Here is a 26,402-nt window from a genome sequence, read left to right on the forward strand (position 1 = left end):
GTAGTGCCGACGTAGGACAGTTTTCCAATTTCATTGTACTACTGTACTATGTATGACTGTGCAATGACAATAAAGAGTTATCTTATCTTATCTTATCTTATCTTATCTTATCTTATCTTAAAACATGTGACTGTGGTGATCATGTGACCCACAGCCTCACAGTCTATGATGTCATCCTGCCTCATTTCAAGAGCTCAAACAGGTTGATACGACTGTGTGTGTGTGTGTGTGTGTGTGTGTGTGTGTGACAGCATCACAGCACTAACACGTCTTTCTCTCCTCACTCGACCTCTGTGCACCTTTAACCTCATTTGAAGGATTCCAGGAGCAGGTTTGGATGTGTCGGAGTTTCCAGACGGGCTTTAAACGCATCATGATGTAAGCGGCTACACCTCGGCAGGTGTGCTGCTGCTGCCGCCAACAGGATGTCCTGCTACTCCGGCTGCTGCATGAGTGCCAGCAAGGAGCTGCTGGACGCTAAAACTCAAAGTCATGACAGCAGCAGCTGATTTATTCTCCATTATTCAGGGCTGTGGGATGGACAGACATGCTGTATAATGAGACAAAACATTAGACTGTCTCATTTTCCTCACATAGTTGTCCAGACGACTCTGAACCTCAGCTGCAGTCCACTCCTCAGGAGCCTTCAGTTGAAAAGACAAGGCAAGACTGTGATCAGGACAGTGATTAATGAACATCGAAACAACCTCACTACTGGAGTCCTCTACCAGCTTGCCACGCCTGCGGAGACACTCATCAGCAGCTACAATAGACTTGTTCAACCGGATCCAGTAATCCATGGCATTCTCACCTGGACGTGGCACAGTACTGTAGAAATCTTTCATGGGCAGGCTGGAATATGTTAAGTCGCTGAAGTTAGACCTCAGTATGTCAAACACAGCAGTAATAAGATCATTCCCATTCAACTCAGGACGGCAATGAAGTGACACCTTGACCACATCTCTGGCTTTGCCAGTCAGTCTAGACATTAATATGGCAAACATTCCTTCATCTGTGTCACAGCTGATTCTGTGCAGAGAACATCTCATCATGTCCTCCCATTCACTGATGGGGAATAGATCTGTGTTGTCACCGTTGAAGTATGGTGGAGCTTTGGTGTCTGACTGAACAACAACCTTCAGCTGGGACTGGTCATTGCCACTCGAGGGCACATTCTGGGGAGACTGTGGCTGGGTGGGGGCCAGCTGGTGCATAGAGTTTAGAGAGGACGTGATATTTTCCCCAATTTGCTTTGCTAAGTTAGTAATCAAGCTGCTCAACATGTCACTAGTGACAGCCTGGGTGTGTGTTTGGCATTCGCGAGCAGCAGGTGTGGAGCTAGCTGCTGGCATTAATGGTGAGTGCATCACTGACTGGTCTACAGTGTGGGCACCAATACCGGGGGCTACTGGCCTACCCCTCCCAAAACACTTTGAAGCAATCTGATGACCCCTCCCCAAACCAAAGGTCACATTACTCCCTGCAGAGAACAGAACAGGCATAGCGCTATCCGCAGTTTCCTCACCTAACATGTTGACCCAAGTGAGATATCACAGTTTAACAGCAAAAAAAAAAAAGAGAGAGAGAGAGCCTAATCCCCACACACAATTATGCAAAACTTCACAAAACAATGAAATGTGGGGAAAAAACATCAAAGTAATCAAAACATCATAGAAAATAAAAAGTTGTTGTCTCCTCTCAATTAAAACAGGCTGTGCAAGCCAATATAAACAGAAAAAAAATTACAATCCGTGCCTTTATAATTTGAGGCAACAATATGAAATGGGGACAGAAAGGAGTAAGTTCACACCCTGCAGGCCAAATAGCAGGGCATCGCTCACACACGCACTCTATAAAAACCTGTGAGTCAAAGCGCAGGGCACAGGACCCTGGCACACAGCGCACAGCTGCAGAGAGAAGGCAGGAAAACAGCAGCAGCAGGGGGAGGAGGAGAACGCGGACTGGCGATGTGACGGGTGTTATGGCCCATCTAGGCGCGGCCAGACCACAACATAAAGGGTGATCCATCCCCGTCCAACCCCAAGCAGCACGTCACACTCTTAATACTTTGTGACAGTGATTTATTTACAATGAGTGCATTTAAACAAAGGAAGGGAGCAAATTATAACTTCAGGGTGAACCCAAGGCCAAAACAACAAACAAAAAGGTAGCCTATCTCAGGAGTACATAACTTACCTACTCAAAAGAACCAAACCAAATGACATTTACTTTCCTCCCTAACTAACAAAAGCAGGAGAAAACTAATCAAACAAAAAGGCGGTCCACCCCTACATGCTCTTACATTAAAGCAACATAGTTTAAACAGTGGACACACAGTCTGCCGGTTGGGTTGGGCCGAGGATGAATGACCTGGCAGTCCCTGGCGGTGTCTTCTTATGCGCTGCCTCCCGGTCGATAGCCAATCGGTACGATCCATCCACCCTGGACGCACCAATCACGGAGGAGCACCTCCACACTCAAATTTACATATTATAATTACAACAACAGTCGTAACACGGGTCAGAGGCACCAAGTGTAACCGGTGTGTTTCTGCATTGTGTCTGACAAAGAATGAAAGACCTCCAAGTAAATAACTTGCTCACTCCAGCTCCTACAACCAAATACAAACAGTGGCGGAGAGGCTTAGCTCAACCCATCACAACTCCCAAGCTAGCCAGAATTATATATTCATGCTAGTGTTAATGGCGCCTAAAACACATTTGTGGCACAAACATACTACACATTTATAGCATCTAACAAAAACAGGCACAATGAAGACACTAATTGAACTAAAATCACAATCACAAAAATCAGGGTGGCTAAATTTACATTATATGTGTGTTGTACAGGGTCTGGAAAGAAATGGCACCAACCTCTCCCACAGGGGAATTGTAGAAAAGGGGAGAGGCAAAAGGGGTACACTGTATTTATAGGTTTGCACCACAGAAGAAGAACAATGAGGAGGGGCTCTAACTGATAATGAACATAACTGCAGGCTTGAAAGTCCTAAAAGTCAGGTATAAAATTTGTGCTCTAGAACACATTTTGTGTAATTATTACAATATGTAATCTATGACCGGGTTACACAAGGAAGAAGACAAGAAGCTCTCTGCTCTGTCTCATCATGTTCATGACAAACACAAATGAATGTTTGGTGTTTTCAGAGGAAACGTTCTTCATGAAAGTTTAAACTGGAAAAACTGGAAACTGCACGCGGCATAGTTTCAGTTTACAGCACAGCTGATGTCTGAAGCATCAACAATAACAACATGTTATTGAACAGAGCTGTAGAAAGAGCACACACGTGATCAGACATGAATCATATTTGTTTGATGTAAAGTTAAAATGTGTCACTTCCTGTTCTGTTCATCAGTTTCTGTGACGCCTCAGCTGTCAGCAGAGAAAAGCTTCACTGAACATCTTCATGTCCGAGTGTGTCACACTCCACATATTAACCAGGTCATTATTCTCCTCTGTTCCTTCTTCTGTTCTCATGAATAAATGTGAGTTGTTGTTAAATGACAGCATGAAGAGTGTGGATCAGTCTACTTCCTGCTCTGCTGCTCCTCACCTGATCTTCTGGACTCAACCATGTGATCCTCGTTAAAGTGCTTCAGATCATGAACATGTCCAACAAACTGGCTTCACTGAGTGACGGCTGTAGAAGGACTTTATAATCAGTTATTATAAAGTTGTGTTATTGCTATTAACGACCGTCTGACTCATGTTCTTTTGTGCGTCTGACTGCGTGTTGTGTGGTGATGTTAAACTTTACATGAGTAACTCAAATAACATGAAGGGACTGAAGACTGAGAAGGAACAAATTTGAAGGCTTCAACAAAACAAACAAACAAAGAGCACAAACTAGAAACACAACAGACCCACTCTGACCAGCTGTTAATGATTCAAAGCTTCAAACACTGGAAGAAAAGTCAGACTCAGATCCACTGATTAAAAACACAAAGACATGAAAAGCTGCCGAGTCCAAATACTTTGCTGCACATTATGACTCCAGTCAAATCCTCCACATGCAGATAAATGAACACTGACTTCTTAAGAACAAACTGAGTTCATCTGATTGTTTCCAGTTGAAGGACGATCAATGATCCATCAGATCACTGATCAGTGTCTGATGGCTCTAAAGTTTCATACAGATCCATTCAAACCGTTCATCACTGTAACAAATGTTCAGTGCAGAGTTACTGACTGATAACCAGTGTGGATTCAGTCAATCAATAATCTATAATCGTGTGGATTTGTCTTCAAACACAAGCGTGATCAAAGTTTGTCCTGAAACAAGAGCTGAACATCACAGAAAGCAACAGTCAGACAGGAGGAAACAAACTGTTAGGCTGCCTGGGTTTAGTGACCCAGTGCTTTTATTTGCTGTGTTATATTCTGTGACGTAGTCTTTCTATTATTTAGTATTTCTTGCTCTCTAAGTTCTTTAGTATCTCCTGATTTCTGTCTTAGGTTTTGTCTCTGTGCCTTCCCTGTCTTCACTGTCATGACTTTTTCATGTCTCTGTCTCAGTGTCAGGTTGACGTTGCTGTGTTATGTTTCCTGTTTTATTTTGACAGTCCCTGTCCTGTGTGCAGTCTGACTGGTTTTGCTTCCCCTGTCTCAGCCTGGTTTGTCCCAGCTGTGTTTCCCTCCCATTCCCTGATTGCTCCCTCTGTGTATTTCAGCCCTGTGTGTTCCTTGAGCTGTGTCGTGATCTCCTTCATTCCACGCTGTGTGTTCTGTCTAAGCCTCGTTAAGCTTCACACTTTAAGTTAATTTTCTGCTTTTCTACTGTGTAGCATTAAAGCTGAGATTTGAGTCTGTACATTGGGTCCTCCATTCCTGCCTGCACACAGTACATGACACCAGTGTTGGGTGTAATGCGTTACTAAGTAATGCGTTACTGTAATTAAATTACTTTTCCACTGAAAAAGTAGAGTAACTAATTACTGTTCATTTTTAGGTATTTTAATTACAGTTACTTACAATGTACTTGCGTTACATTGTAAAATAATTAAACTCGCTGAATATCATTATTTAATTTCAATAATTTATCTTCTAAACGTAAAAGTAAACTCTGCCGCTTTAACATCGCTGTAGTGCAGCTGCACGGCATTTCGCGCCAGTTTGCTGCGTAGTCGTAAGATGTCGACTCGGCTGAAGCGAGTGGCTGTTTTATGACATGGACATTTTCCCGTCTCTTCACTTTTCTGAAACAAGCAGACAAGAATATTACAGTAATATGTAAGCTATGTGCTGGGGAGAAAAAACTATCGGCCGCTGTTAATAGCAGGAGTAATCTACTGAAGCGCCTGACACCAGAGCACAGACGAACACTTCTGACTGATTCTTGTTCATCATCCATGGATAACACCGCAGCAACTCCTGCTAAGCAGCAAAACTTGATTTTACTTCAGCAGCACAGAAAGCGTCTGAAGGTGAGCTTAAAAAATGACTGCAGGCTACGTTGTGGAACAGATGCTACCGCTGCTGTAGAGTCTCTGTCTTTAAAAAATGTATTTATTATTTTAAGAGTTTAATTTCTGTTTGTCCACTCAAGGTTTATAGGTATTTTAAGAAGTATTTAGTTTAATTACTTATTTAGTAATTAAGTTACTTTTCTGACACAGTAATTAGATAAGTATTTTAAATACAATATTGACTAAGTAATTAGTAATTAGTAATTAATTACTTTTTTAAAGTAACTTACCCAACACTGCATGACACAAACTTACAGTTTCTTCACACACACAAGCAACAACAAGCTCCACTGCACACCTGGACACTAAACACAGACACACAGGTGAGCTGCTTCCTGGAAGGAGGCGGGGCTCCACCTGCAGAGTGTGACAGGACCTTCATGTGCTGGTTTCAGAATATGTGGTCTGACAGCTCAGACGGGTTCAGAGAGAACAAACTGATCACACCTCAGCTCTAGCACCATGAAAGAGGTCAAAGGTCATCATCCATCCTGGTTCACTGAGTAGTGACGACGGCATTTTTGGAATAAGTGCAAATCTACAGAGCACAAAGAGTGACGCTGTGAACTCTTCCTGCAGTGACTCCATGATCTAAAGACACAAGCTGTATCTCTATTCAGGGTCTGCAGCCCTGAAGGCCGCATTTTACCTCACAGGAATAGTTCAGCTGTCTGACTCGTTTTTATTGCTCTATCTGAGCAGAGTCTGAAATCTGACCTGAGATCAGAAATGCTCTCCTTTAAGTGCAGCTGAGGAACCTGAAGATCCTCCGTGATGGTGGAGGGGGCGGAGCTGAGAGAGAGGACGTGAAGAAGAAGTGAGCAGGATGAAGAGCACCTCCTCCCTCCGGCTTCAATAGAAGAGGTGACAGTTTAAATGTGTCCACCTGATTGTCTCTGTCTTCAGCCTCTGCATTAATCTGTGCACCAAAGCACATCCTGTGTATTCATATTAGCAAAGAGACCAAATCCTCATCCACACGTTCACACTTTGCATGAAGCTGCTGAGATGTTATCAGACTGAAGCAGCTCACTCGAGCACGTGTTTGATCCCGGAGCGTGGACGCCTCGTACAGAGCAGCCCTGATGGCGTTTGGTAGAGGTCAAAGGTCAGTTTGAGGACATCTGGAGCAGAAACTTCACACATGAAGCTCTGAAGCCTCCAACCGTCATGATACACTGAGACGTCTGAAGCCTCGCCGGTGTCGTGCCAAGCTAGGTTTCCCCTGTCGGGAGCGCGCACTGGGCTGTCCAAATCCCGGACAAACAGCGTCCGTCATTCCTGATGTGTAGCTCACAAACACTTCTTCTAGAGAAGAACTCCTCCTGAAACTTTGGAGCTGTGAGCTCTTTATACAGTAAAGTTACAGAATCATCAGGGAAACGTCGTCGCTTTGTAACACGTGAGAACAGAACGTGTCTCATGTTTTCTGTGACCCACAAACTGAACGCTCATGTACCCACACTCGTCTTTCACCGTCTCACTAAAGTAAACCTCGCTACTTCCACGTCTGGTTGGTTGGAAAGGAGGCGGAGCCAACTGGACACGCGCTCCGTGCCCAGTGCGCGCTCCTTACGCAGGTGAAACACGCTCTGTCGGGGATACCTGCTTCGGCACGACACCTGTTCAGGAAGTGTTTGTTTCCCCCAGTAAGGTCACTTTCAGCAGCATCATTACAGATATTTGATGTTTGTTATATTTTGATGTCTTTTCTGTTCATCCAAAGTAAAGTGTTTGTTGTGTGCTGAGAGGCAGCGATGATCAAATGAAGCTTTCTTGTATTGAAAAAGCTTTTCAGCACAGGCCTCTTTGGTGACATCTGGTGGCCAAAAACATGAAGCGCAGTTGAATCTTCTTAATGTAAACTGCTTCATCGTGATTGGCCGCTCTACAGAGCTTCTGTTTCATATCGGGCTGATGTGGAGCTTCGAACATGTGTTTGTGGGGCTGAAAAAATGATGTTCTGTCTGTTTTAATAATAAATCATTTAGATGAACAAACCTTCCTGGTTTAAACTGTGCTGTGTTCTCCTTTTGCTTTGACTTCTTGATGTTTTTCAGTAATAAACAAATACACAATATAACACTGTACAAAACAATCATATAATAGGCTGTGAGTGTGCTGTGAGGTCCCTGCCTCCATGTGATCATGTATTTAACCAGTGGACGCGTACATTTATATATAACATACTATAGAAGAGAGCATCCTCTCTTCAGCACAAACACTGACAGACTCAAGAACAGTTTGTTTCTAGAAGGCATTCTATTCTATTCTATTCTATTCTATTCTATTCTAATGGATAAAATCACCTATAATCTATCTGTCTGTACTGCCAGTCTCTTACCAGCAGGGGTGTGTGTGCACATGAAGCCTTGACAAATGAACCTTTTTGGGAACCATCAGGCTGGAAGGCTTCAGGCTTCAAGGAGCTTTAAACCCTGAAAACTGTGGCGAGTCGATCAGAGTAGTAGTAGTAGACCTCCTCTGTCCACACAGAGGGATCTTCTACAAATGCTGACACTTGATTGGTCAGTAGGCGGTGACGTCATACTTATTGATCTCCAGTCTGGAGATGAGAAGCTATAACCTGATCTTCATAATATTGTAAGTTACCATGACGATTTTCCCTGGATAACATCAAATCCAGGTTGGTAGTTCAGTCTTCAATCATATCCCAGGGGAACCATCACGCATTAGTTTCACACACATATGAGCCGCACACCATGCATTACCATCACATCCAAGTCACACACAAATTCAATTCAGTTCAATTCAATTCAATTCAATTCAATTCAATTCAATTTTATTTATATAGCGCCAAATCACAACAAAAAGTCGCCTCAAGGCGCTTTATATTGTACAGTAGATAGCACAATAATAAATACAGAGAAAAACCCAACAATCATATGACCCCCTATGAGCAAGCACTTTGGCGACAGTGGGAAGGAAAAACTCCCTTTTAACAGGAAGAAACCTCCGGCAGAACCAGGCTCAGGGAGGGGCGGGGCCATCTGCTGTGATTGGTTGGGGTGAGAGAAGGAAGACAGGATAAAGACATGCTGTGGAAGAGAGACAGAGATTAATAACAGATATGATTCAATGCAGAGAGGTCTGTTAACACATAGTGAGCGAGAAAGGTGGCTGGAAAGGAAAAACTCAATGCATCATGGGAATCCCCGGCAGCCTACGTCTATTGCAGCATAACTAAGGGAGGATTCAGGGTCACCTGGTCCAGCCCTAACTATATGCTTTAGCAAAAAGGAAAGTTTGAAGCCTAATCTTGAAAGTAGAGATAGTGTCTGTCTCCTGAATCCAAACTGGAAGCTGGTTCCACAGAAGAGGGGCCTGAAAACTGAAGGCTCTGCCTCCCATTCTACTTTTAAATACTCTAGGAACAACAAGTAAGCCTGCAGTGTGAGAGCGAAGTGCTCTAATAGGGTGATATGGTACTACAAGGTCATTAAGATAAGATGGGGCCTGATTATTTAAGACCTTGTATGTGAGGAGCAGGATTTTGAATTCTGGATTTAACAGGAAGCCAATGAAGGGAAGCCAAAACAGGAGAAATCTGCTCTCTCTTTCTAGTCCCTGTCAGGACTCTTGCTGCAGCATTTTGGATTAACTGAAGGCTTTTCAGGGAGTTTTTAGGACTTCCTGATAATAATGAATTACAGTCGTCCAGCCTGGAAGTAATAAATGCATGAACTAGTTTTTCAGCGTCACTCTGAGACAGGATATTTCTAACTTTAGAGATGTTGCGCAAATGGAAGAAAGCAGTCTTACATATTTGTTTAATATGTGCATTGAAGGACATGTCCTGGTCAAAAATGACTCCAAGGTTCCTCACAGTGTTACTGGAGGCCAAGGTAATGCCATCCAGAGTAAGAATCTGGTTAGATACCATATTTCTAAGATTTTCAGGGCCGAGTACAATAACCTCAGTTTGATCTGAATTAAGAAGCAGAAAGTTAGCGGCCATCCAGGTCTTTATGTCTTTAAGACATTCCTGCAGGTTAACTCATTGGTGTGTGTTATCTGGCTTCATGGATAGATAGAGCTGGGTGTCATCTGCATAGCAGTGAAAATGTATGCTATGTCTTCTAATGATGCTGCCTAAGGGAAGCATGTATAATGTAAACAGAATTGGTCCTAGCACTGAACCCTGTGGAACTCCATAATTAACCTCAGTGTGTGGAGAGGACTCTCCATTTACATGTACAAATTGGAGTCTATTAGATAGATATGATACAAACCACTGCAGCGCAGTACCTGTAATACCTACAGCGTGCTCTAATCGCTCTAATAGGATATTATGGTTGACAGTATCGAACGCTGCACTGAGGTCTAGCAGGACAAGCACAGAGATGAGTCCACTGTCAGAGGCCATAAGAAGATCATTTGTAACCTTCACTAAAGCTGTTTCTGTGCTGTGATGACCTCTGAAACCTGACTGAAACTCTTCAAATAAGCCATTCCTCTGCAGATGATCTGTTAGCTGTTTGACAACTACTCTTTCAAGGATGTTTGATATGAAAGGAAGGTTGGAGATTGGCCTATAATTAGCTAAGACTGCTGGGTCTAGAGATGCTTTTTAAGTAAAGGTTTAACTACAGCCAGCTTGAAGGCCTGTGGTACATAGCTGATTATTAGAGATAGGTTGATCATATTTAAGATTGAAGAATTAATTAATGGCAGGACTTCTTTGAGCAGTTTTGTAGGAATGGGGTCTAAAAGACACGTTGATGGTTTGGAGGAAGTAATTATTGAAGTTAACTCAGAAAGATCAATTGGAGAAAAAGAGTCTAACTTAACATCAATGGTACTAAAAGTAGCTGTAGATAATATTACATCTGTGGGATGATTATTGGTAATTTTTTCTCTAATGATAAAAATTTTATTTGTGAAGAAGTTCATGAAGTCATTACTAGTTAACGTTAAAGGGATGGTTGGCTCAGTAGAGCTCTGACTTTTTGTCAGCCTGGCTACAGTGCTGAAGAGAAACCTGGGGTTGTTCTTATTTTCTTCAATCAGTGACGAATAGTAAGATGTTCTGGCTTTGCGGAGGGCTTTCTTATAAAGCAGCAAACTATTTCTTTTCTGTGATGATCACTGAAATCTAAATGTGGAGAGTCAGAGAGAAACAAGAACGGCTGTTTGTGTCTTCTCTTCATCACAACAAACCAAATGAAACATGAAGGAGGAAGTTGGCTGCAGGGCGGCTGTGAACATGTTTATTTGGACATGTTAACATGGAGTATGTGGGGACTGAATCCACGGAGATGTTTTCAGTGGGAGGGGTTCTTTTCTGTTTGGAGGACATCAGCTGCCTCCAAACCAAACAATGTTCACTTAGAGCTTTCAAACATGTGACTGTGGTGATCATGTGACAACAGACTCACAGTCTGTGATGTCATCCTGCCTCACTTCAAGAGCTCAAACAGGCTGATACGACTGTGTGTGTGTGTGTGTGTGTGTGTGTGTGTGTGTGTGTGTGTGTGTGTGTGTGTGTGTGTGTGTGTGCGTGTGTGTGTGTGTGACAGTATCACAGCACTAACACTTTCTCTCCTCACTCGACTTCTCTGCAGCTTTAACCTCATTTGAAGGATTCCAGCAGCAGGTTTGGATGTGCCGGAGTTTCCAGATGGCCTTTAAATGCATCATGATGTAAGCGGCTGCACTGACGGGGAATAAAACACCTGAGCAGGTGTGCTGCTGCTGCTGCTGCTGCCAACAGGATGTCCTGCTGCTCCGGCTGCTGCGTGAGTCCCAGCGAGGAGCTGCTGGACGCTAAAACTCAAAGTCATGACAGCAGCAGCTGATTTATTCTCCATTATTCATTTATATTCATTTATAACAGGGACCCTGAACGCATCACACATCTATTCATTCTCAGTATGATTCATCACAGTTTCATTTACACTGAATGACACCATATGACAGCTTTATTTATCAAATTATACAGAAAATGATTTCTATTCATGTTTCTATTATTAAATCTAATCTAATAATCAGATCAGATTCTGCTTTTCACGTTAAGAGACTTTTATCAGGTTAAATGTAAATAAAAGAAGTGAGGAGGTTTCAGGTTTCAGGCTGGGTGTGCCTGGGTCAAAGGTCACTGTGTGTCCTCTCCTGCTGCAGGGATCAGGAAGAAGGAGGAAGATGGACGTGTCTGTGCTCAGAGAAGAGTATCGGAGCTCCAGAGAGAGGAGGAGGAGGCACACTCAGGTGCTGCTGTTCAGGACAGGTGAGAGGAAACGCCGTCTGATCTACTTCCTGTTTGACTTTGGACAAAATCTTTAAACTCAGTAAAAATCCGTCTGTCAGGTTAACAGATAGAAATGAGACTTGTTCCTTCACAATAAAAGCATGTCAGTCATGCAGAGACTGTGCTGGATCCTTTGTGAATGTGTTTAAATCACTTATTTCAGTAAAAGTAGCAGTACTACAAAGTAAAAGTACTACAAAGTAAAAGTACTCTGTTAACACCATTTTCCTGATGTGAGAATCACAAATTAGCTTCTTCTGCTGCTGTAAAATATGAGCTTTTATTTTGAAGGTGCAACTTACAGTTGTTGCTCTGGCTGATGTGACTGTTGGGGGTTTTTCTTCTTTCTAAAGTGAACTCACAGGATCTGATGGCTGTGTTTTTATTTTCATCATATTCAGTTTCAGTTTCTAACAGGTGAGTCTCAGGTGAGTCAGTGGGGCCACAAGTCGAGTGCAGGAGCTGCAGTTTGGAGCCGGTTGAGCCTTTTCTTTACTGCAGTCAGACTGCAGAGGGTGCTGTGTCTCTGAACTTTACCTGCTGCGCACCTGGATGAACTCACCTGTGAGCTGAAATCTGCTGAGCGTCACCTTTCATGAGTTCAGGTGTTTCTTATTAAAGCAGCACAAACAGAAACACTGATCAGTGATCAATAATTTGAAAGGTGTGAAGAATCTTTAATAACTGAGTGTTCAGAGTCAAACATGTTTCACAGACAAATATTCACAGCTGAGCGTCACAGATTAGAAACCATTCATCCTCTTTCAGAACATTACTTCCTGTCAGTTGATCCTTTGGGTCCTGGTCTCTCTCTGATGATTGGACGCTCGTGTTGGCTGTGGGCGGGTCAGGATTCCTCACATTCTGATTTCCATCTTTAGTTTCGGAGGAGCTGTCCGAGGCCGTCGCCATCGTCCCCGCCCCTCAGGGTCTGACGTTACCATGGCCACCACCCGTGATCTTTGACCCCGACCCCTGGCACGTCCACCTGGACCTGCACCGGCGCTCCTGCCCGGAGACATCCAGCAGGTGAGTTCCTCTCTGTCAGAGCTCCAGCACAGCAGGAGGTCTTCATCATGTCCGCCTGAGAGGTCTTCATCCCTGCTGGGAAGAACCCGCCTGCACGCTCTGGAGCAACATGGAAGGAGGTTCAGTGTCGTCACGCCTCCTCACAGCTGTCCTCACAGTTTGCTCTCTCTGATGATGGTGAAGCTTCAGTTTGTACAAATATCTTCCCGTGCTGTTGTTTTCCTCTGCAGACGCTCCGGCTCGTCCTCCTTGGAGGTCGGCGGCTTGCGGCACGAGTCCAGATACAGGAAACTCTCGGCTCCTCCGAGCAGCTCCTCAGAATCGCCTCCCTGTTGCTCCTTCAGCGCCACACGAGAGGAGGAAGATCCAGACCCTCCATCCCTCAGGGGCTCCAGGGGGGACCTGGCATTTCCGGACTACTCTCTGGACTTGATGGAAAGCTCCGCCCCCATCACCACCAGCCTGCAACAGGACCAGCAGGAGAACCGGTCTACACAGAAGGAGAGCAGTAATAGCGTCCTGGAGGGGAGGAGCTCCAGGACGCTCAGGTTTACCAGGCAGCAGAGCGTGGGGGGGGCAGCTTCACACTCCCAGATCTACTACCCGTTCCCCAGCAGGAAGACGCCGAGGATCTCTGAGGCCGCCAAGAGGCTGGGGATGTACTCGAGCTTCTGAGGAGGACCGGGTTCAGCAGCAGGTCGTACACGTGCAGCCTCACAGGGATCAATAAGTGATCGATCGATACCTGAACCGATTAATACATGAACTGATTTTTCTGAGTTTTTAAAGAGCCAAAGTTTGATGGTCCATCCTTCTCTGAGCTTCACAGAGGAACTCACATCATCATCATCACCTGTGACGTCGCGTGGTTATAAAGAGTTCTTTATGTAGCGGCTCGGTCATACATGAAGGTTCAACAGCATCATTTGAATCTGTCAGCAGACCTTCAGCTGTTATTATTCTGCATAGAAACGTCTTTCTGGATGAACGAATCTTATGGAAATGTAGAAAAATGAAAATGTGTCAACATGAAAACTGAGAAAATAACAATAAATGTTTAAACATAGATCTTTGATTTTTTCTTAATTTCACTTTGCTTTAAAAATAGATTTTATTTCTAATCATAATTTTCTTTTATTTTGTATCACGTACTCTGTTACATTTTATTTATTCTATAATATAATTTCATACATTTTTTACTTTATTTCGAATTGATTTGTATTTTATTATGTACATTTGTAATGTTTTTGATGAAATTTTGTTATGCTTTTTTATAGCTAGAGAAACCAAACACATGTTCATGAGCTCGTTCACTTTATTTCAGATTGTACACTAAAAATTACACATGAATAACTAACGCTACCTGGATCCAAGTGATGAAGCAGTGGGAGGGCTTCAGTCAGAAACGTCACAGACATGTCAGGCCTGTCACGAGACTTTAAAAAACTTTGGGATGTTAAATTTTGCTTTGCAGGACCCTGCTGGCACTAACGTGGACGTTCTTCAGCCGATCGCTCTCATCTCAGATTTTTGGAGCTTAAAATGCGACACAGTCACACCTCGCTGGCTGTTTCATCATTTTAGCTTCTTTTCTGTTTCACTGCTGGTGGACTGAGCAAATCTGCTCCTCCATATAAAATCACACGGTGCTGTGTTAATGCTATCCTCCAATCAGGCTTTGACATGATGATGATGTCACTGATCCAATCAGGCTGAAGTCGAAGCGAGCAGCCCATCTTCAGGTGGCTGAGGGTTCCTGTGATGACTCTGTGATCTTCTTTCAGGTAAACAGGTGTAAAAGTCAAACTCAAAGCTGGCTTCAGTAGAAAATGGCGGTCTCGCAATTTCACTGATGGCGGTTTGAGGCTCAGCTGTGGCTCTTCTGCACAACTGTCTCCTCCAATTGCGCGTAGCGCTTCAGCAGCTCGTCGTACACCTGAAACAAAACAGAAGAAGAAATCCTGAGGTCTCTCTGACAGAGAGGGCGGGGCTATATCTGAGACATCAGAGACACTTTTCAAACACGCTGCATATCTGCACCTTAATCTCAGCGCTTAGAGGCCATCTTGGAAACACTTGCGGGAGGCTGTGTCAGGTGTGATGAGTCCGGGTGTGTCAGTGAGTGAGCAGCGAGTGAGTTTAATGAGTGTTCACAGGTTTGTTTGATGGAAACTGACTTACAGGAAAGTGGAGGAACTCTGAACGTGACAAGAGCCTGCACTGCAAAAACTCAAAATCTGTGTATTTGTCTTATTTCTAGTCAAAATAATCTCATCACATTTAAAATAAGATCAATCTACTACTGATAATCAACTACTGAGTAACATTTCAGTAAGATTTAGAAAACATGTTTTTAGAAAGTGCATCTTGAAACTAGAGAATTTTCACTTGTTCCACTGGCAGATTTTTTTCACTTAATACAAATTTTTTTTGCTTGGAATAAGTGAAAAAGTCTGACAATCAGCTACTCAGTAGCTGATTGTGTCTTATTTTAAGTGTGATGAGATTATTTTGATTAGAAATAAGACAAATGTACTTGGTAAGACTTTGAGTTTGTTCAGTGTGTTCTTTGGACTCATTCGCTCCAGCATCCTGCAGGTTGTTTTAGACCTGATTCATACAGTGGCCCTGAGAGCTCAAACACACTGCAACTGAAGAAAACAGAAGCAAACAGAAAAATGCTGCAGAAACTCACAGAGACCAACACGAGGGTTTCATTAAGGTGACGGACCAGCTGCAGCAGTGACAGGAAGTAAAACACGTGAAGAACTGAGACATGCTTAAAAGAAGTGGAGGATTCATCACCATGCAGGCAACATGTGTTTGAATCACATGACTCATGATTAGCTGTTTACTGTAAGTGTGTTACATGTGCAGCTGGTCCGTCACCTTAATGTCTCCCCAGAAACACTGGTGTTGGTCTCTGCTGGAGAGCAGAGAGTGTTTCTGTGGTTAAGAGGGCACGTTTCATGAAGCTCCTGCTGCCTCAGAGACCTGCTGCACGATTCAGCTTCAGAGGCGTGGGAACGCATCATCATACAACGGCGCCTCACCTCCTTCGCCTTCAGATGCGGGGTGGCGACCAGTCGTGGTTCCGGTGCTTTCTTCACCACATCAAAGAAGGACGCTCCGGATTCTGCCACCAGGCCTGAAACCAGACATCGACCAATCAGAGGCTTCCTACAGCCGTATTTCATAAACACCTGAAGCAGAATTCACTGATCTGCCTTTTTCCTGTTCTGATGTCACCATGTTTTCCTGTTTGTAGACATATTTTCTCCCTTTTTCATGGACCTGAGTGAAATGTTGCATCAGAGCGGTCTGACAAAGTAAAGAAATTGTCTGAGTTTAAGAACTTGGCCCAAATATTTTTATTCATGTGAAAGGAAATCAAAAAATATAGAACCCTGTTTCCATCTCCACAGACCAATGAGCAAAGTGTCTACCACAGCCATCTCCATCAGGGCTTCCACCAGAGTACCTGCAGGTACTCTGGTGGAAGCCAGAGTAACATTTGCTTTATCCAATCACATAAAGTTATCTCATGTCAGTTATTAACAGACTGCAAATAATTGCCAACTAGTCCACATTCAGTCTGCTAACATACTGCTTTCCTCTCCTTCTTTCCTTCCCTTTTATGTCCTCTCCTTCTCTTCTCTCTTCAAACTGAAACTCTCTCAGAGCTCAGAGACGAGGCAGTCTAGTGTGGATTTTTCAAAATAAAAGCTGTGAGCAGACTGACCGTGCAGAGCTCTGTAGGCTGAACCCAAACAGGTGGAGTCGGACAGGTCGATGGTGTAGACCGGAGCGTTGAACACGTCAGACAGCACCTATGGAGGAGACCACAGGAAGTGACTCTTCTCCCTCTGAAACTCACAAAAATGCTGCTGCTTTGATGACATCATTATGGCTATGTCCATCTTTTACATACAGTCTATGCATGTGGGTGCTAATAAAGCCTCAGACGGACCTGCAGGATCTCTTTATTCGATGACGCTCCTCCTGTCGCCAGAACTCTGGTTCCTGGAACTGAAAAAACATAATAGAGTCCCAGCTGAGACTTAAAGGACATTCAAGGTTTATCTAAGGAGGACGACGGCTTTACCATCACCTCAGTCACAGTTCCAGCGCTCTGGCTCAGAATCAAAGCCAGTGTAAAGATTTCTGTATGAAACGAGGGCTCAGGTTTAAAACGTGTAATCAGAGCTGAGCGTGATCCACGAGTTTCCTCACACAGTAAAATCAAACAAATAGAAACGTCTGAGGTCTGAGGAGGTCTTACTGATGGAGTATCCCAGTCTCTCAGCATGAAGCCGCCTGGACAGGAACTGACCCTCCACCACAGCCCGAACCTCCACCTGAGGACTCAGCGAGGACACCTGCAGGTGGAACAGGTGAAACAGGTGGGACAGGTGAGACAGGTGTGTCACAGTCTGAGTGTAAACAGATGGAAACATGATAAATGCTGGTGCACAGACCTCACAGTCAGCAGAGTCAAAGCGATGAACACCAATCACAGGAGGAGTGATCTCCATAGTTTCAAAATAAAAGCCTGAAAACACACAGCACAAGGAATCAGACAGAGGAGGCAAGGAAGGAAGGAAGGTAAGGAAAAAGAAAGGAACTGAAGCAAGGACAGGAAATGATGAGGTGAAATGAACCTCACCGATGTTTCCATGGTTTCCGAGCGGCGTGTCACTCAAAGCTGCTGAAAAAAGTTCCCATGATGCTCCAGCACACTCGTTCCTGATGCGCTCCCTCGTCAGAGACCCGTTCTTGAAGCTGCTGATGACAAAACACCTGAAACACTGCAGCCTGTCTCTGGCTCCACCCCCTTTCCTAACCAACATGGCGGCCACATCGAGGAGTCTGACTCTGACTTTCTTGACATCATTGTGTGTGTGTGTGTGTGTGTGTGTGTGTGTGTGTGTGTGTGTGTGTGTGTGTGTGTACCACAGCAGAGCCATGTACTCCTGCTGCTCCACTGGGTTACAGAAGACGTGACCCTCCAGAGCCGGACGAGGCTGCTGCAGCCACAGGAACACCGTGTCACTGGTCCCCAGACTCACCTGGACACACACACACACACACACACACACACACACACACACACACACACATTAACAGCCACAGTAACCCGGCGTGATGACAGGAAGTGTGTCAGAGTCAGACTCACGGCGACGTCTCCGGGCTGCAGCCTCATTCCTGCCAGCGACGCTGAACACAAAAACAGATTTGATTCAAACGTTTTTCACGTTCAGTTTATTTGAATCACATCTCTGTTTTAATATTTTTATTTATTTATTTTTTTTAATTTTCAATTAATTATTTTTATATCACTTTATTAATTTTGTAATAGTGTTTAATGATGTTATTTTATTCTATTTTGTTATTAATTTCATATTTTATTTAATTTCTCATATTAGTAGAACTTTTATTTAAGATAAGATAAGATGACCTTTATTAGTCCCACACGTGGGAAATTTGTTTTGTCACAGCAGGAAGTGGACAGTGCAAAAGTTATGAAGCAAAAATTAGAATAAAATAAAATAAGAATAAATACAGTACACAACTGTACAGAATAGAATAGAATAAAATACTATATACAGTAGAATAAAATAGAATAAAATATACAATAAGATAAAAATAGAATACAAATGCTATATACAACTGAGTAAAAATACAACGATGCCAGAAAACAAATTTATGCTTATTTGTTTTACATACTTTGTAACCTGTCACCTGTGTAACTACAGGTTCACATCAGCACAAATAACATGTTTAACATGATCTCATTAAATACTGGTTATTAGTTTAACTTCATATTTATTCTATAACATATTTCAGCTGTTTTGTGAAAGCTTGTGTTTATTGTCTCATTCAGGATCAATAAAGTTCATCTCATATGACCTCACTGATATCAAGGTTTACAGGATTCTTTTAAACAGTCCAGATGTTTGTGTTTAAACAGTCACACTTCATGACGTTGGGGAACAAATCTAAACATTTACATTTTAATGATTAACCATCAATAATCTCACATGTACCTGGGTTGTCTCCAGTGAACGCCACCACACTGCAGCTCTCAGAGAAACCGTACCGATGCACAAAGTAGGAGGAGACGGGACCCTGCAGACAGTCAGACCAGAATATCACGGACCATCATGAGCACAAGAGACGCCACAATGAGTTGAAACATTAACTTGTTATCCCTTTACGGCCGGTCGGGGCGGGCACGCTCTGTTTTGCGTAACTATTTTAAAATCTCGGTAGAACCGGAACCACGTAAGCTAACGCAATAATTTTTTTGCATATGAAACCGTAGGAGTTGTACTTACATCTTATGCCATCTGCTTGTCCTCGGTCACAGTTTCCTTCCACATATAGCTTTGCAAAGATTTCGTAAAAAGCAGTTGCAGCAACAGAAACATAATATTCCAGAAACACGCTTTGCTGATCCGATCAGCTGTTCATAACACTTGTAGTTACTATGGACTTAATGCAAACATATTATTAAAATTTGGGATATAACGGTTGTATTGATGTATAGCAACTTGAAATGCTCCCATAATGGCTCTACAGCATGTAAAATATAAAGATGGTGGACTTGACTCTATGGTTTTCATGTGTATCCATATTCAGTGATATAGCTGGAAATTAACCACACATATAATTCTTCTCTGTGTCTCTTTTTTGACATATTTTTCAAGTAACCTATTTTATAATATTTATAATAAAACTGGAAATTCTGTTTTTGCTGTGACACCCGAATACTTTTAGGGGCCCCCGTGTGGCCACCCCATGAAAACATTCTAGAGGCTCCCCTGCTTACCAGCACAGATGTGGAGGGCAGTGGAGCTCCCAGCAGCTGGTCCAGGTGAGGAGCGGTGGCCTGCAGGCAGATCTCAGACCAGTTTCTGGTCCTGATGTCCAGCAGATTCATCCCTGAGCCTGAACAATCCATCAGTGGGTTCATTGATTAGCTGATGGGTGAGAGACCCTCAGAGAGCGACGAGCCAAACAAACCGTACCGTCGCTGTAGTCGATGGCAGCGTAACCACCGAGGAAGAGAGAGGCGGCAAAGCTGCTGACCAATGAGATCCTCTGAAACCAAAAACACACACGTTCATGAGGTGTGAGGAAACAGCTGGAGAAACAGCTGGAGGTGGGACTGTGCAGGTGCAGTGACGCTCTCACCTCGGTGTCCTGGAACTCCTCCGCTCGGGTCTGACGCAGTTTGGCGATCTGGTTTCCTGTGAAACGCTGCAAACACACGGACGCGTCCTTTAAAGCTCTTTAACACACACACACACACACACACAGATGTGGCACAGCTGGACCTCGTAGGCTCTGGATCCGGTGATCTCCGCCAGCCTCAGAGCGCCTCCTGCTGCCGCCTGCAGGTCCTCACACTGCTGAGTGCTGCTCGAGTCCATCCACACCGGACTGTCCGACACCGAGAAGCTGTCCTGAGGACACAGCAGCACACCTGAGTCACCAGGTGACCACACACACACACACACACACACACACACACACACGCACACACACACACACACACACACGCACACACACACCTGCAGCAGCTGGTGCAGGTCCTGGTCCGGGTCCAGATGTTTCAGAGTCTCAGACGCTCCTCTCCTCCAGAACACGCTGCCATGTTGCTGAGAGACAACACAAGTCAACCAGACTCCATTCACTTTTCTTCAACTTTTACAAACTGTTTCCCTGCCTCCTGCCAGGTGATGGCAGCGTGCTATATGATCAGAAGTATGTGGACACCCAGTGAGCAGCTCCCTCTGAGCTGCACATCACTCAGCAGCTTTGATTTCAGCAGGTAAATGTTTAGAGAGCACAAAAGTGCTTCAGGATTTTCACACATGCTGACAGGAAGTCGTGCAGTTAGTGTGACACGATGCTGTCATGCACACTGAAGCACTTCATGAGAAAACACAGGCTCTGTCTCAGGAAACTTCCCACCACACTCACTCATTCTTCTCCAGATTTTAGTGGAAATTTATTTTTAGTGTTTGCTGCTAAAAACAGAAACAAGACTGAGTTCACAAAAAAGAAGGTGGTTTGATGTGACGCCTGCGCTGTGATCAAAAGTATGCGGACACTCCTGGTTCTCCTCGTGTTAAACAAGCTGTTCACTTTACAACACCTGAGAACATCAAACCATTTAGAAATATGAATTTTTGGAGTTTTTAGGACATTTGAGTAACTTCATACTGCAGCAGAAGAACTTTGTACTGTGGATCAGCTGACAGCACAAACTGTCTGAACTTCCTGTTTCCCTCAGCACGAGTGGAGGCAGCACATTAATGAGCACAGAGTCACACCTGTCCAGGTGTCCACATATTTCTGCTCATACTGCAGCACTCGTCCTGTTCGTGCTTCACAAATTATTGGACATTTACGCCAAAGTCTAACTTTAACCATCACCTGACCGCTGCCTGACAGTGCTCTGACATGGGAGAAGTCAAGCCCCGCCCTCTTCATCTTGTCCAATAGCAGGTCCAGAGCCTGGGGGCGGAGAACAGCCAATCACAGAGACACAAACACAGGTCAGAGGTCAGCTGATGAACCTCAGCGTGAGTTAATAGTTTAACAGCTGTGTGTGTGTTACTGTGTGTGTGTGTGTTACTGTGTGTGTGTGTGTTACTGTGTGTGTTACTGTGTGTGTGTGTGTGTCTCACCTTGACCCACATGAGCACAGGTGAGGTGACAGTGAGTCTGTCAGCGTGGATATGAACTCCTCCCTGAGTCCTGAGAGCAACAAACACACCTGAACTGTCAGACTTTCAAAATAAGACAGTGGCTGGAATCCTTTCACAATAAAAGCCTGTCGGTCACCCTGACAGGTGTGGGTGTGACTCATGAAGCCTTCCAGCTGTCAGGTTTTTATGATCTATACCTGAATTCGGGCAGCTCGGCATCAAACTGCACGCCGCTCTGATGAACCACACGCAGCTCTCCATCGATGACCACCGCCTTCAGCTTCAGGAAGACATGAAGAGGAGCAGAGTAAAGACAGAGCTGCTGATTGGACGGGAAACCTGGGTTTAAAGTGCAGTGGAGGGGGCGTTGATGTCACATGTTAGGAAGAAACGTGAGCAGACTGTTTCAGGAAACCACGGACGAACCGTCATCCAGGACTTTTACTTTGAAGGGACTGTTCCTGTTTTTCAAAGTTTCATTGTTTCATGAAGTTGAGCTGATGAAAGTTTTAGTGGTTGGAAAGAAAAAGAATGATTTGTATAAGCGATGAATGAAGTGAAGAAGAGGATGGTGCAGCTGGAGGTGCTCGCTGTCTTTATACAACTATGATCTGATAATTGTTGCCAACCGTCCCTTGAAAAACGGAATCGTTCCGTATTTAGAAACAAAAGTATTGAGCTGAAAAGGGACGCACTTTGTCAAATGGTTAAAAAAATAATTTCACACACAAAAAAAAAGAGCTAAAAAATTCCCCACACTGGGGAGGGTGAACACAATCGGGTCACCCAGCCCTGGCCATGAGGCGTCCCTTATTTATTTTTCAGGGAGTTGGCAACCCTAGTTGTACTTCCTGCTGCTGTCTCGGACACATCAGTGTGAAAACTGACATTTTTACTGTCACTCAGACTTTTTAGGGATACATGAAGGAGAATGACGTCATCCTGTTCACAGAGACGCTGACAGGTTATCGGCCACGTCACTGACGGCAGCTTAAACACCTGAAATATCATTTTAGGCAAATATCGCTTTATGAGCTCAGATTCACTGATCAGCTTCATTTCCTCTTACTGGTTATTGGAAACGTATCGGACGTCTGCAGCTCTGTGACAGCTTCTGACGTCATCGACCTGTTTCAATCTGCGAGTGCACGCGGGTCAAAACCTATCCGATCAGCTGGACTCTGTACCGAAAGTACGGAGTCCAGCTGAGACAACAAATCAAACCTTCCGCCGTCTCCACGTTCTGCGCCTGCGCACTAAGTCCGTTATTTTACTGCTACGTGCACGTGGACAGCACGCCACAGCAGACACAGCGCAGGTGAAGGAGGGACAGGTGAGGTGCTGTTACCTGCTGCGTGCTCAAGTCCAGGCCCAGGTAGAGAGGAGCGCGCGGAGCGGAGGCCATGAGCGCGAGGAACCACACAGGAGGAGGAGGGGTCAACGTTTAGTGACACAGCCCACAGGCTCCTCCTCCTCCTCCTCAGCGCAGACTCCGTGTTGTGGACAAACGTGTAGAGTTCGTGCTTTTAAAGGGACAGTTCACCCAAACCCTTTAGTTCACATCACAGACTGTAAGTAGAAGATGGAAGATGGATACGTTTTTAGTATTAATAAACAGAAACATGTTGCAGTGAACAGAAGACAGTGTGTTAAAGATCTAAAGAGCACATCAGATAAAATAATAAAGTTCAGTACAGCAGGGGCGCCTCCAGATCACATGATGGATTTACTCTGACACAGCAACGAGCTGCAGCCACGCTGAGTCTGTGTTTTAACTCTTGTTGAAAGTTCAGACTTCAAACTATACACCAGTTTGTAAATGTTACTGATCGGCCGCTAAAACCAGAGTCGTGATAAAAGAACAGACGCAGTGATTCTTCCTGAATCGTCACGTTTAGTTTGGGAAAATCATCGTTTTCTAAACTTAACATCTATATTTGTATGTCAAGTTATGAAAATCATTCAGTAAACATGTTTGTGTTTTATACAGTAAAATATAAGTACTACTAGGATTTTATGTTTTTGTGTGATTTCAGATCAGTTGTGTTACTACAGTATGTCAATGAAAACATGGCTGTAAATGCAGACACGTGAGGCTGAGCTGAAAACAATGAAACCAAACAAGGCAAAACAATTACAGGTAAAATCAAACTGTAGTCAAAGATGTCCAGTTATACCTTCATGTCAGTGCAGATTTCTGACATTTTGTGTAAATTTAAGCAACAATTTAATTATTTCAAATAAAAAACAGTGAAACTGCACACAAACATGAAAACGTGACATCAATCTTATAAAAACATGATGTTTATTAATCACAGATGTCTTTCCAGGTGAGTTTGATCCAGGAGGGTCTGAAGCCAGAGTGAGACAGAGACTGTGCAGAGACTGTAGAAGGACAGAGCAGCAGCAGAGCAGTCCAGATCCACTGATGATCCTCTGTCAGATCCAGAGGGACACACAGGGATGATGCTGGACTCTACATTGTGTCTGACAGTGGAGCTGTTCTCAGAGCAGTTCACTCTGCAGCACTGACAGTCATCTGCACTTCATTCCTCTGTCAGTCACTGCTGGATGAAGCTCTCCTCTCCACCTCCCAGTAACATGGCCCAGTCAGAGCATCTCTACACACAAGCTGCTGCTGCTTCAACCTCTCTGGATCATCAGGACACAGCTGCTCCTCTCTCAGCACACACACCGTCCTGTTTACCATCATCAGCTCCACCTGCAGAGAGAAGGAGGAAGAGCAGAGGAGATAAACGAGTGTTTCCAGAGATAGGGTTCATACGCTTTTTTCAGGGTCAAATTCAAGCACTTTTTAAGCTCACAGCATATCCATAAATCTCTATGCCACAAACAGCACTGCTGTATTGCATCACACTCAGTGCATTTCAATCATTTCTTGAGCGAGTTTGGTAGCTAGCAAAATAATAATCATAATTTTAAAAAATAGCATGTGTAACATACACGTACTGGAAAATTATTTACTCGGACTCACCTATCATGCGACTGCAGAGCGCAAACTCCGCCATTGTCGTTTTCCACCAAACACTCATTAAAACAGCACCTACAGGTATGTCAGCGCACTCATCCCCGACTGTTAGGGGGAGGGGCGGGGTCACACGTTGAAACAGACAGAGGTGCAAGGCAGCCCAGGCGGGGAAATTTTGCTTTTACAGTTTGCGAATAATTTTATTTCTCTATCTGATAAGAAAACTATTCAATCAGATAGTTATTTGTGGTGAATGAAATACAGTTACACTTTCAAGCACTTTTAAGCACCACATCTGAAATTCAAGCACTTTCAAACCTTGAAAAGACTATATTAAAATTCAAGCATTTTCAAGGACCCTGCAGAGACTCTTCATCAGCTGTCAGTCAGTGATGCAGCACATGCAGTATAAAGAGCAGCAGGGACTTCAGTTTCATCAGTTTTATCTGCAGATTTCATTTACCGTAATGTCTGGACCATAAGGCACATTAAGCGAAACAAAATAAAATCAGATAATTCAAACTTTACTCAGATCATTCTTCCTGCTTCCTCCACTTCTGTACCATTGATTCATTAATGCTGTATTCTATCACAGCTGCTCTATTCCCATGTTGTTGCAGTATATTAATGACTAACCTCGTATTGTGGATGGATTATCTCAGTTGTTCTCCTGACTGAAGTTTGGTCCGTTTACAGCATCCTGCCATGCGATTGCATTTGTCCCTAACCATCAGGAACCCTCACGTTAACTTTTATCGAGTGGAAAAAAGTTAGCATTCATCCTCCAGCTTCACTGTGTTTATGTTATGCTAACATAGCTGTGTCGCTAGCGATCACGTAGCACATCATTATATACCAGCTAGCCCAACTTCAGTAACCCTACAAACGTCACTGCTGTTTAGTTTTCTGTCTTCATTTCTGCTGGAAGTGATAGCAGAGCTGTACGTTTGAATGTTTCAGAAATCTCTCAGTCAGAACATGCTATATCATGTTTAGGTGGAAGCTAGCGAGCTAACTTCCTGCTAACTTCTAACTCTGTTAAACTTAATAAATTCTGTTTTCATGGATGCCTGGATATTAAACTTAATAGTTAAACCTGGTAAAGCAGCAACGCTGATCATTTTATTACAGATGAAAGAATTTAGACAGTTTTTAACTCTCAGTGATGCCGCAGTGTTCGTTTGACTTTGGGACCTGAAGGGGACGGAGTTTAGGACCCAGATTACTCCACGAGGTTCCTGACTATGGCAGCCGTAATGTTCCGACAATCCATCAAGTGGTGCGGTTTCGTAGCTTACCAAAGTCGTACTTAAACATTTTTGACAGATGTTTGAGCGCCGTGTAGCACATAAAATCAGTTCGAGGTCAGTAAGCACAACCAGAATTCATACATAAGGCGCACTGTCAATTTTTGAGAAAATTAAAGGATTTTAAGTGCGCCTTATAGTGTGGAAAATATGGTACGTCCACAACAAACTTGTTCACACTTCATTACTAGAGAAGTTAACCATGTTTAATACAATACCACTGAAGCAACATTGACTGACTACAACCATTTACTGACCTCAGAGTTTCCAGGCTACAGTGTGAATTCTCTGCAAGATCAGACAACCGCTTCACATGTAGATCCTGCAGGTTGTTTCCTCTCAGCTCCAGCTCTCGCAGATGGGTGGGGTTGAATGTCAGAGCTGAATGCAGATATTCACAGCCAACAGCTGATATAAAGCAGTACTCCAATCTGCATAAAGAAAAGGTGAGTTTAGAAAAACGCGGAGGAAAAATAAAGCACAAGTTTATTAAATAACTCTCAACTGAAATCACTTATGTTTATTAGACAAAGTGTGAGCTTGAAATCATTCAGTGTTTCATCATCTGTTCAGAGGTGAAGAAGGTTCAGAATGTAGAAGTTTAGA

The 26,402-nt window shown here is 43.8% G+C and overlaps 2 protein-coding genes and 1 pseudogene across 2 annotated transcripts; 1 reads left to right on the plus strand and 2 right to left on the minus strand.

Moving 5' to 3' along the window:
• The first annotated feature begins 10,957 nt into the window (after window positions 1–10,957).
• LOC134634068 (uncharacterized) lies at window positions 10,958–13,815 on the plus strand. Its single transcript, XM_063483113.1, has 4 exons — window positions 10,958–11,242; window positions 11,625–11,730; window positions 12,633–12,780; window positions 13,011–13,815. Exons 1-4 carry the CDS (start codon window positions 11,219–11,221, stop codon window positions 13,453–13,455), a joined length of 723 nt encoding a protein of 240 aa, XP_063339183.1. The 5' UTR covers window positions 10,958–11,218; the 3' UTR covers window positions 13,456–13,815.
• Window positions 13,816–14,081: 266 nt separating this feature from the next.
• Window positions 14,082–22,957, minus strand: xylb (xylulokinase homolog (H. influenzae)). Its single transcript, XM_063483103.1, has 19 exons — window positions 22,849–22,957; window positions 21,698–21,780; window positions 21,480–21,549; window positions 21,226–21,306; window positions 20,358–20,444; window positions 20,121–20,249; window positions 19,978–20,043; window positions 19,812–19,884; window positions 19,613–19,731; window positions 18,828–18,909; window positions 17,957–17,997; window positions 17,734–17,849; window positions 17,447–17,562; window positions 17,259–17,332; window positions 17,063–17,159; window positions 16,751–16,809; window positions 16,523–16,610; window positions 15,834–15,928; window positions 14,082–14,716 (listed from the first exon to the last, which is right to left on the minus strand). Exons 1-19 carry the CDS (start codon window positions 22,903–22,905, stop codon window positions 14,648–14,650), a joined length of 1,602 nt encoding a protein of 533 aa, XP_063339173.1. The 5' UTR covers window positions 22,906–22,957; the 3' UTR covers window positions 14,082–14,647.
• Window positions 22,958–23,829: 872 nt separating this feature from the next.
• LOC134635033 (uncharacterized) overlaps window positions 23,830–26,402 on the minus strand; it is a 36,884-nt pseudogene continuing 34,311 nt past the window's right edge.

The sequence above is a fragment of the Pelmatolapia mariae genome, linkage group LG9 (genome assembly GCF_036321145.2).
Source record: "Pelmatolapia mariae isolate MD_Pm_ZW linkage group LG9, Pm_UMD_F_2, whole genome shotgun sequence".
NCBI lineage: Eukaryota > Metazoa > Chordata > Actinopteri > Cichliformes > Cichlidae > Pelmatolapia > Pelmatolapia mariae.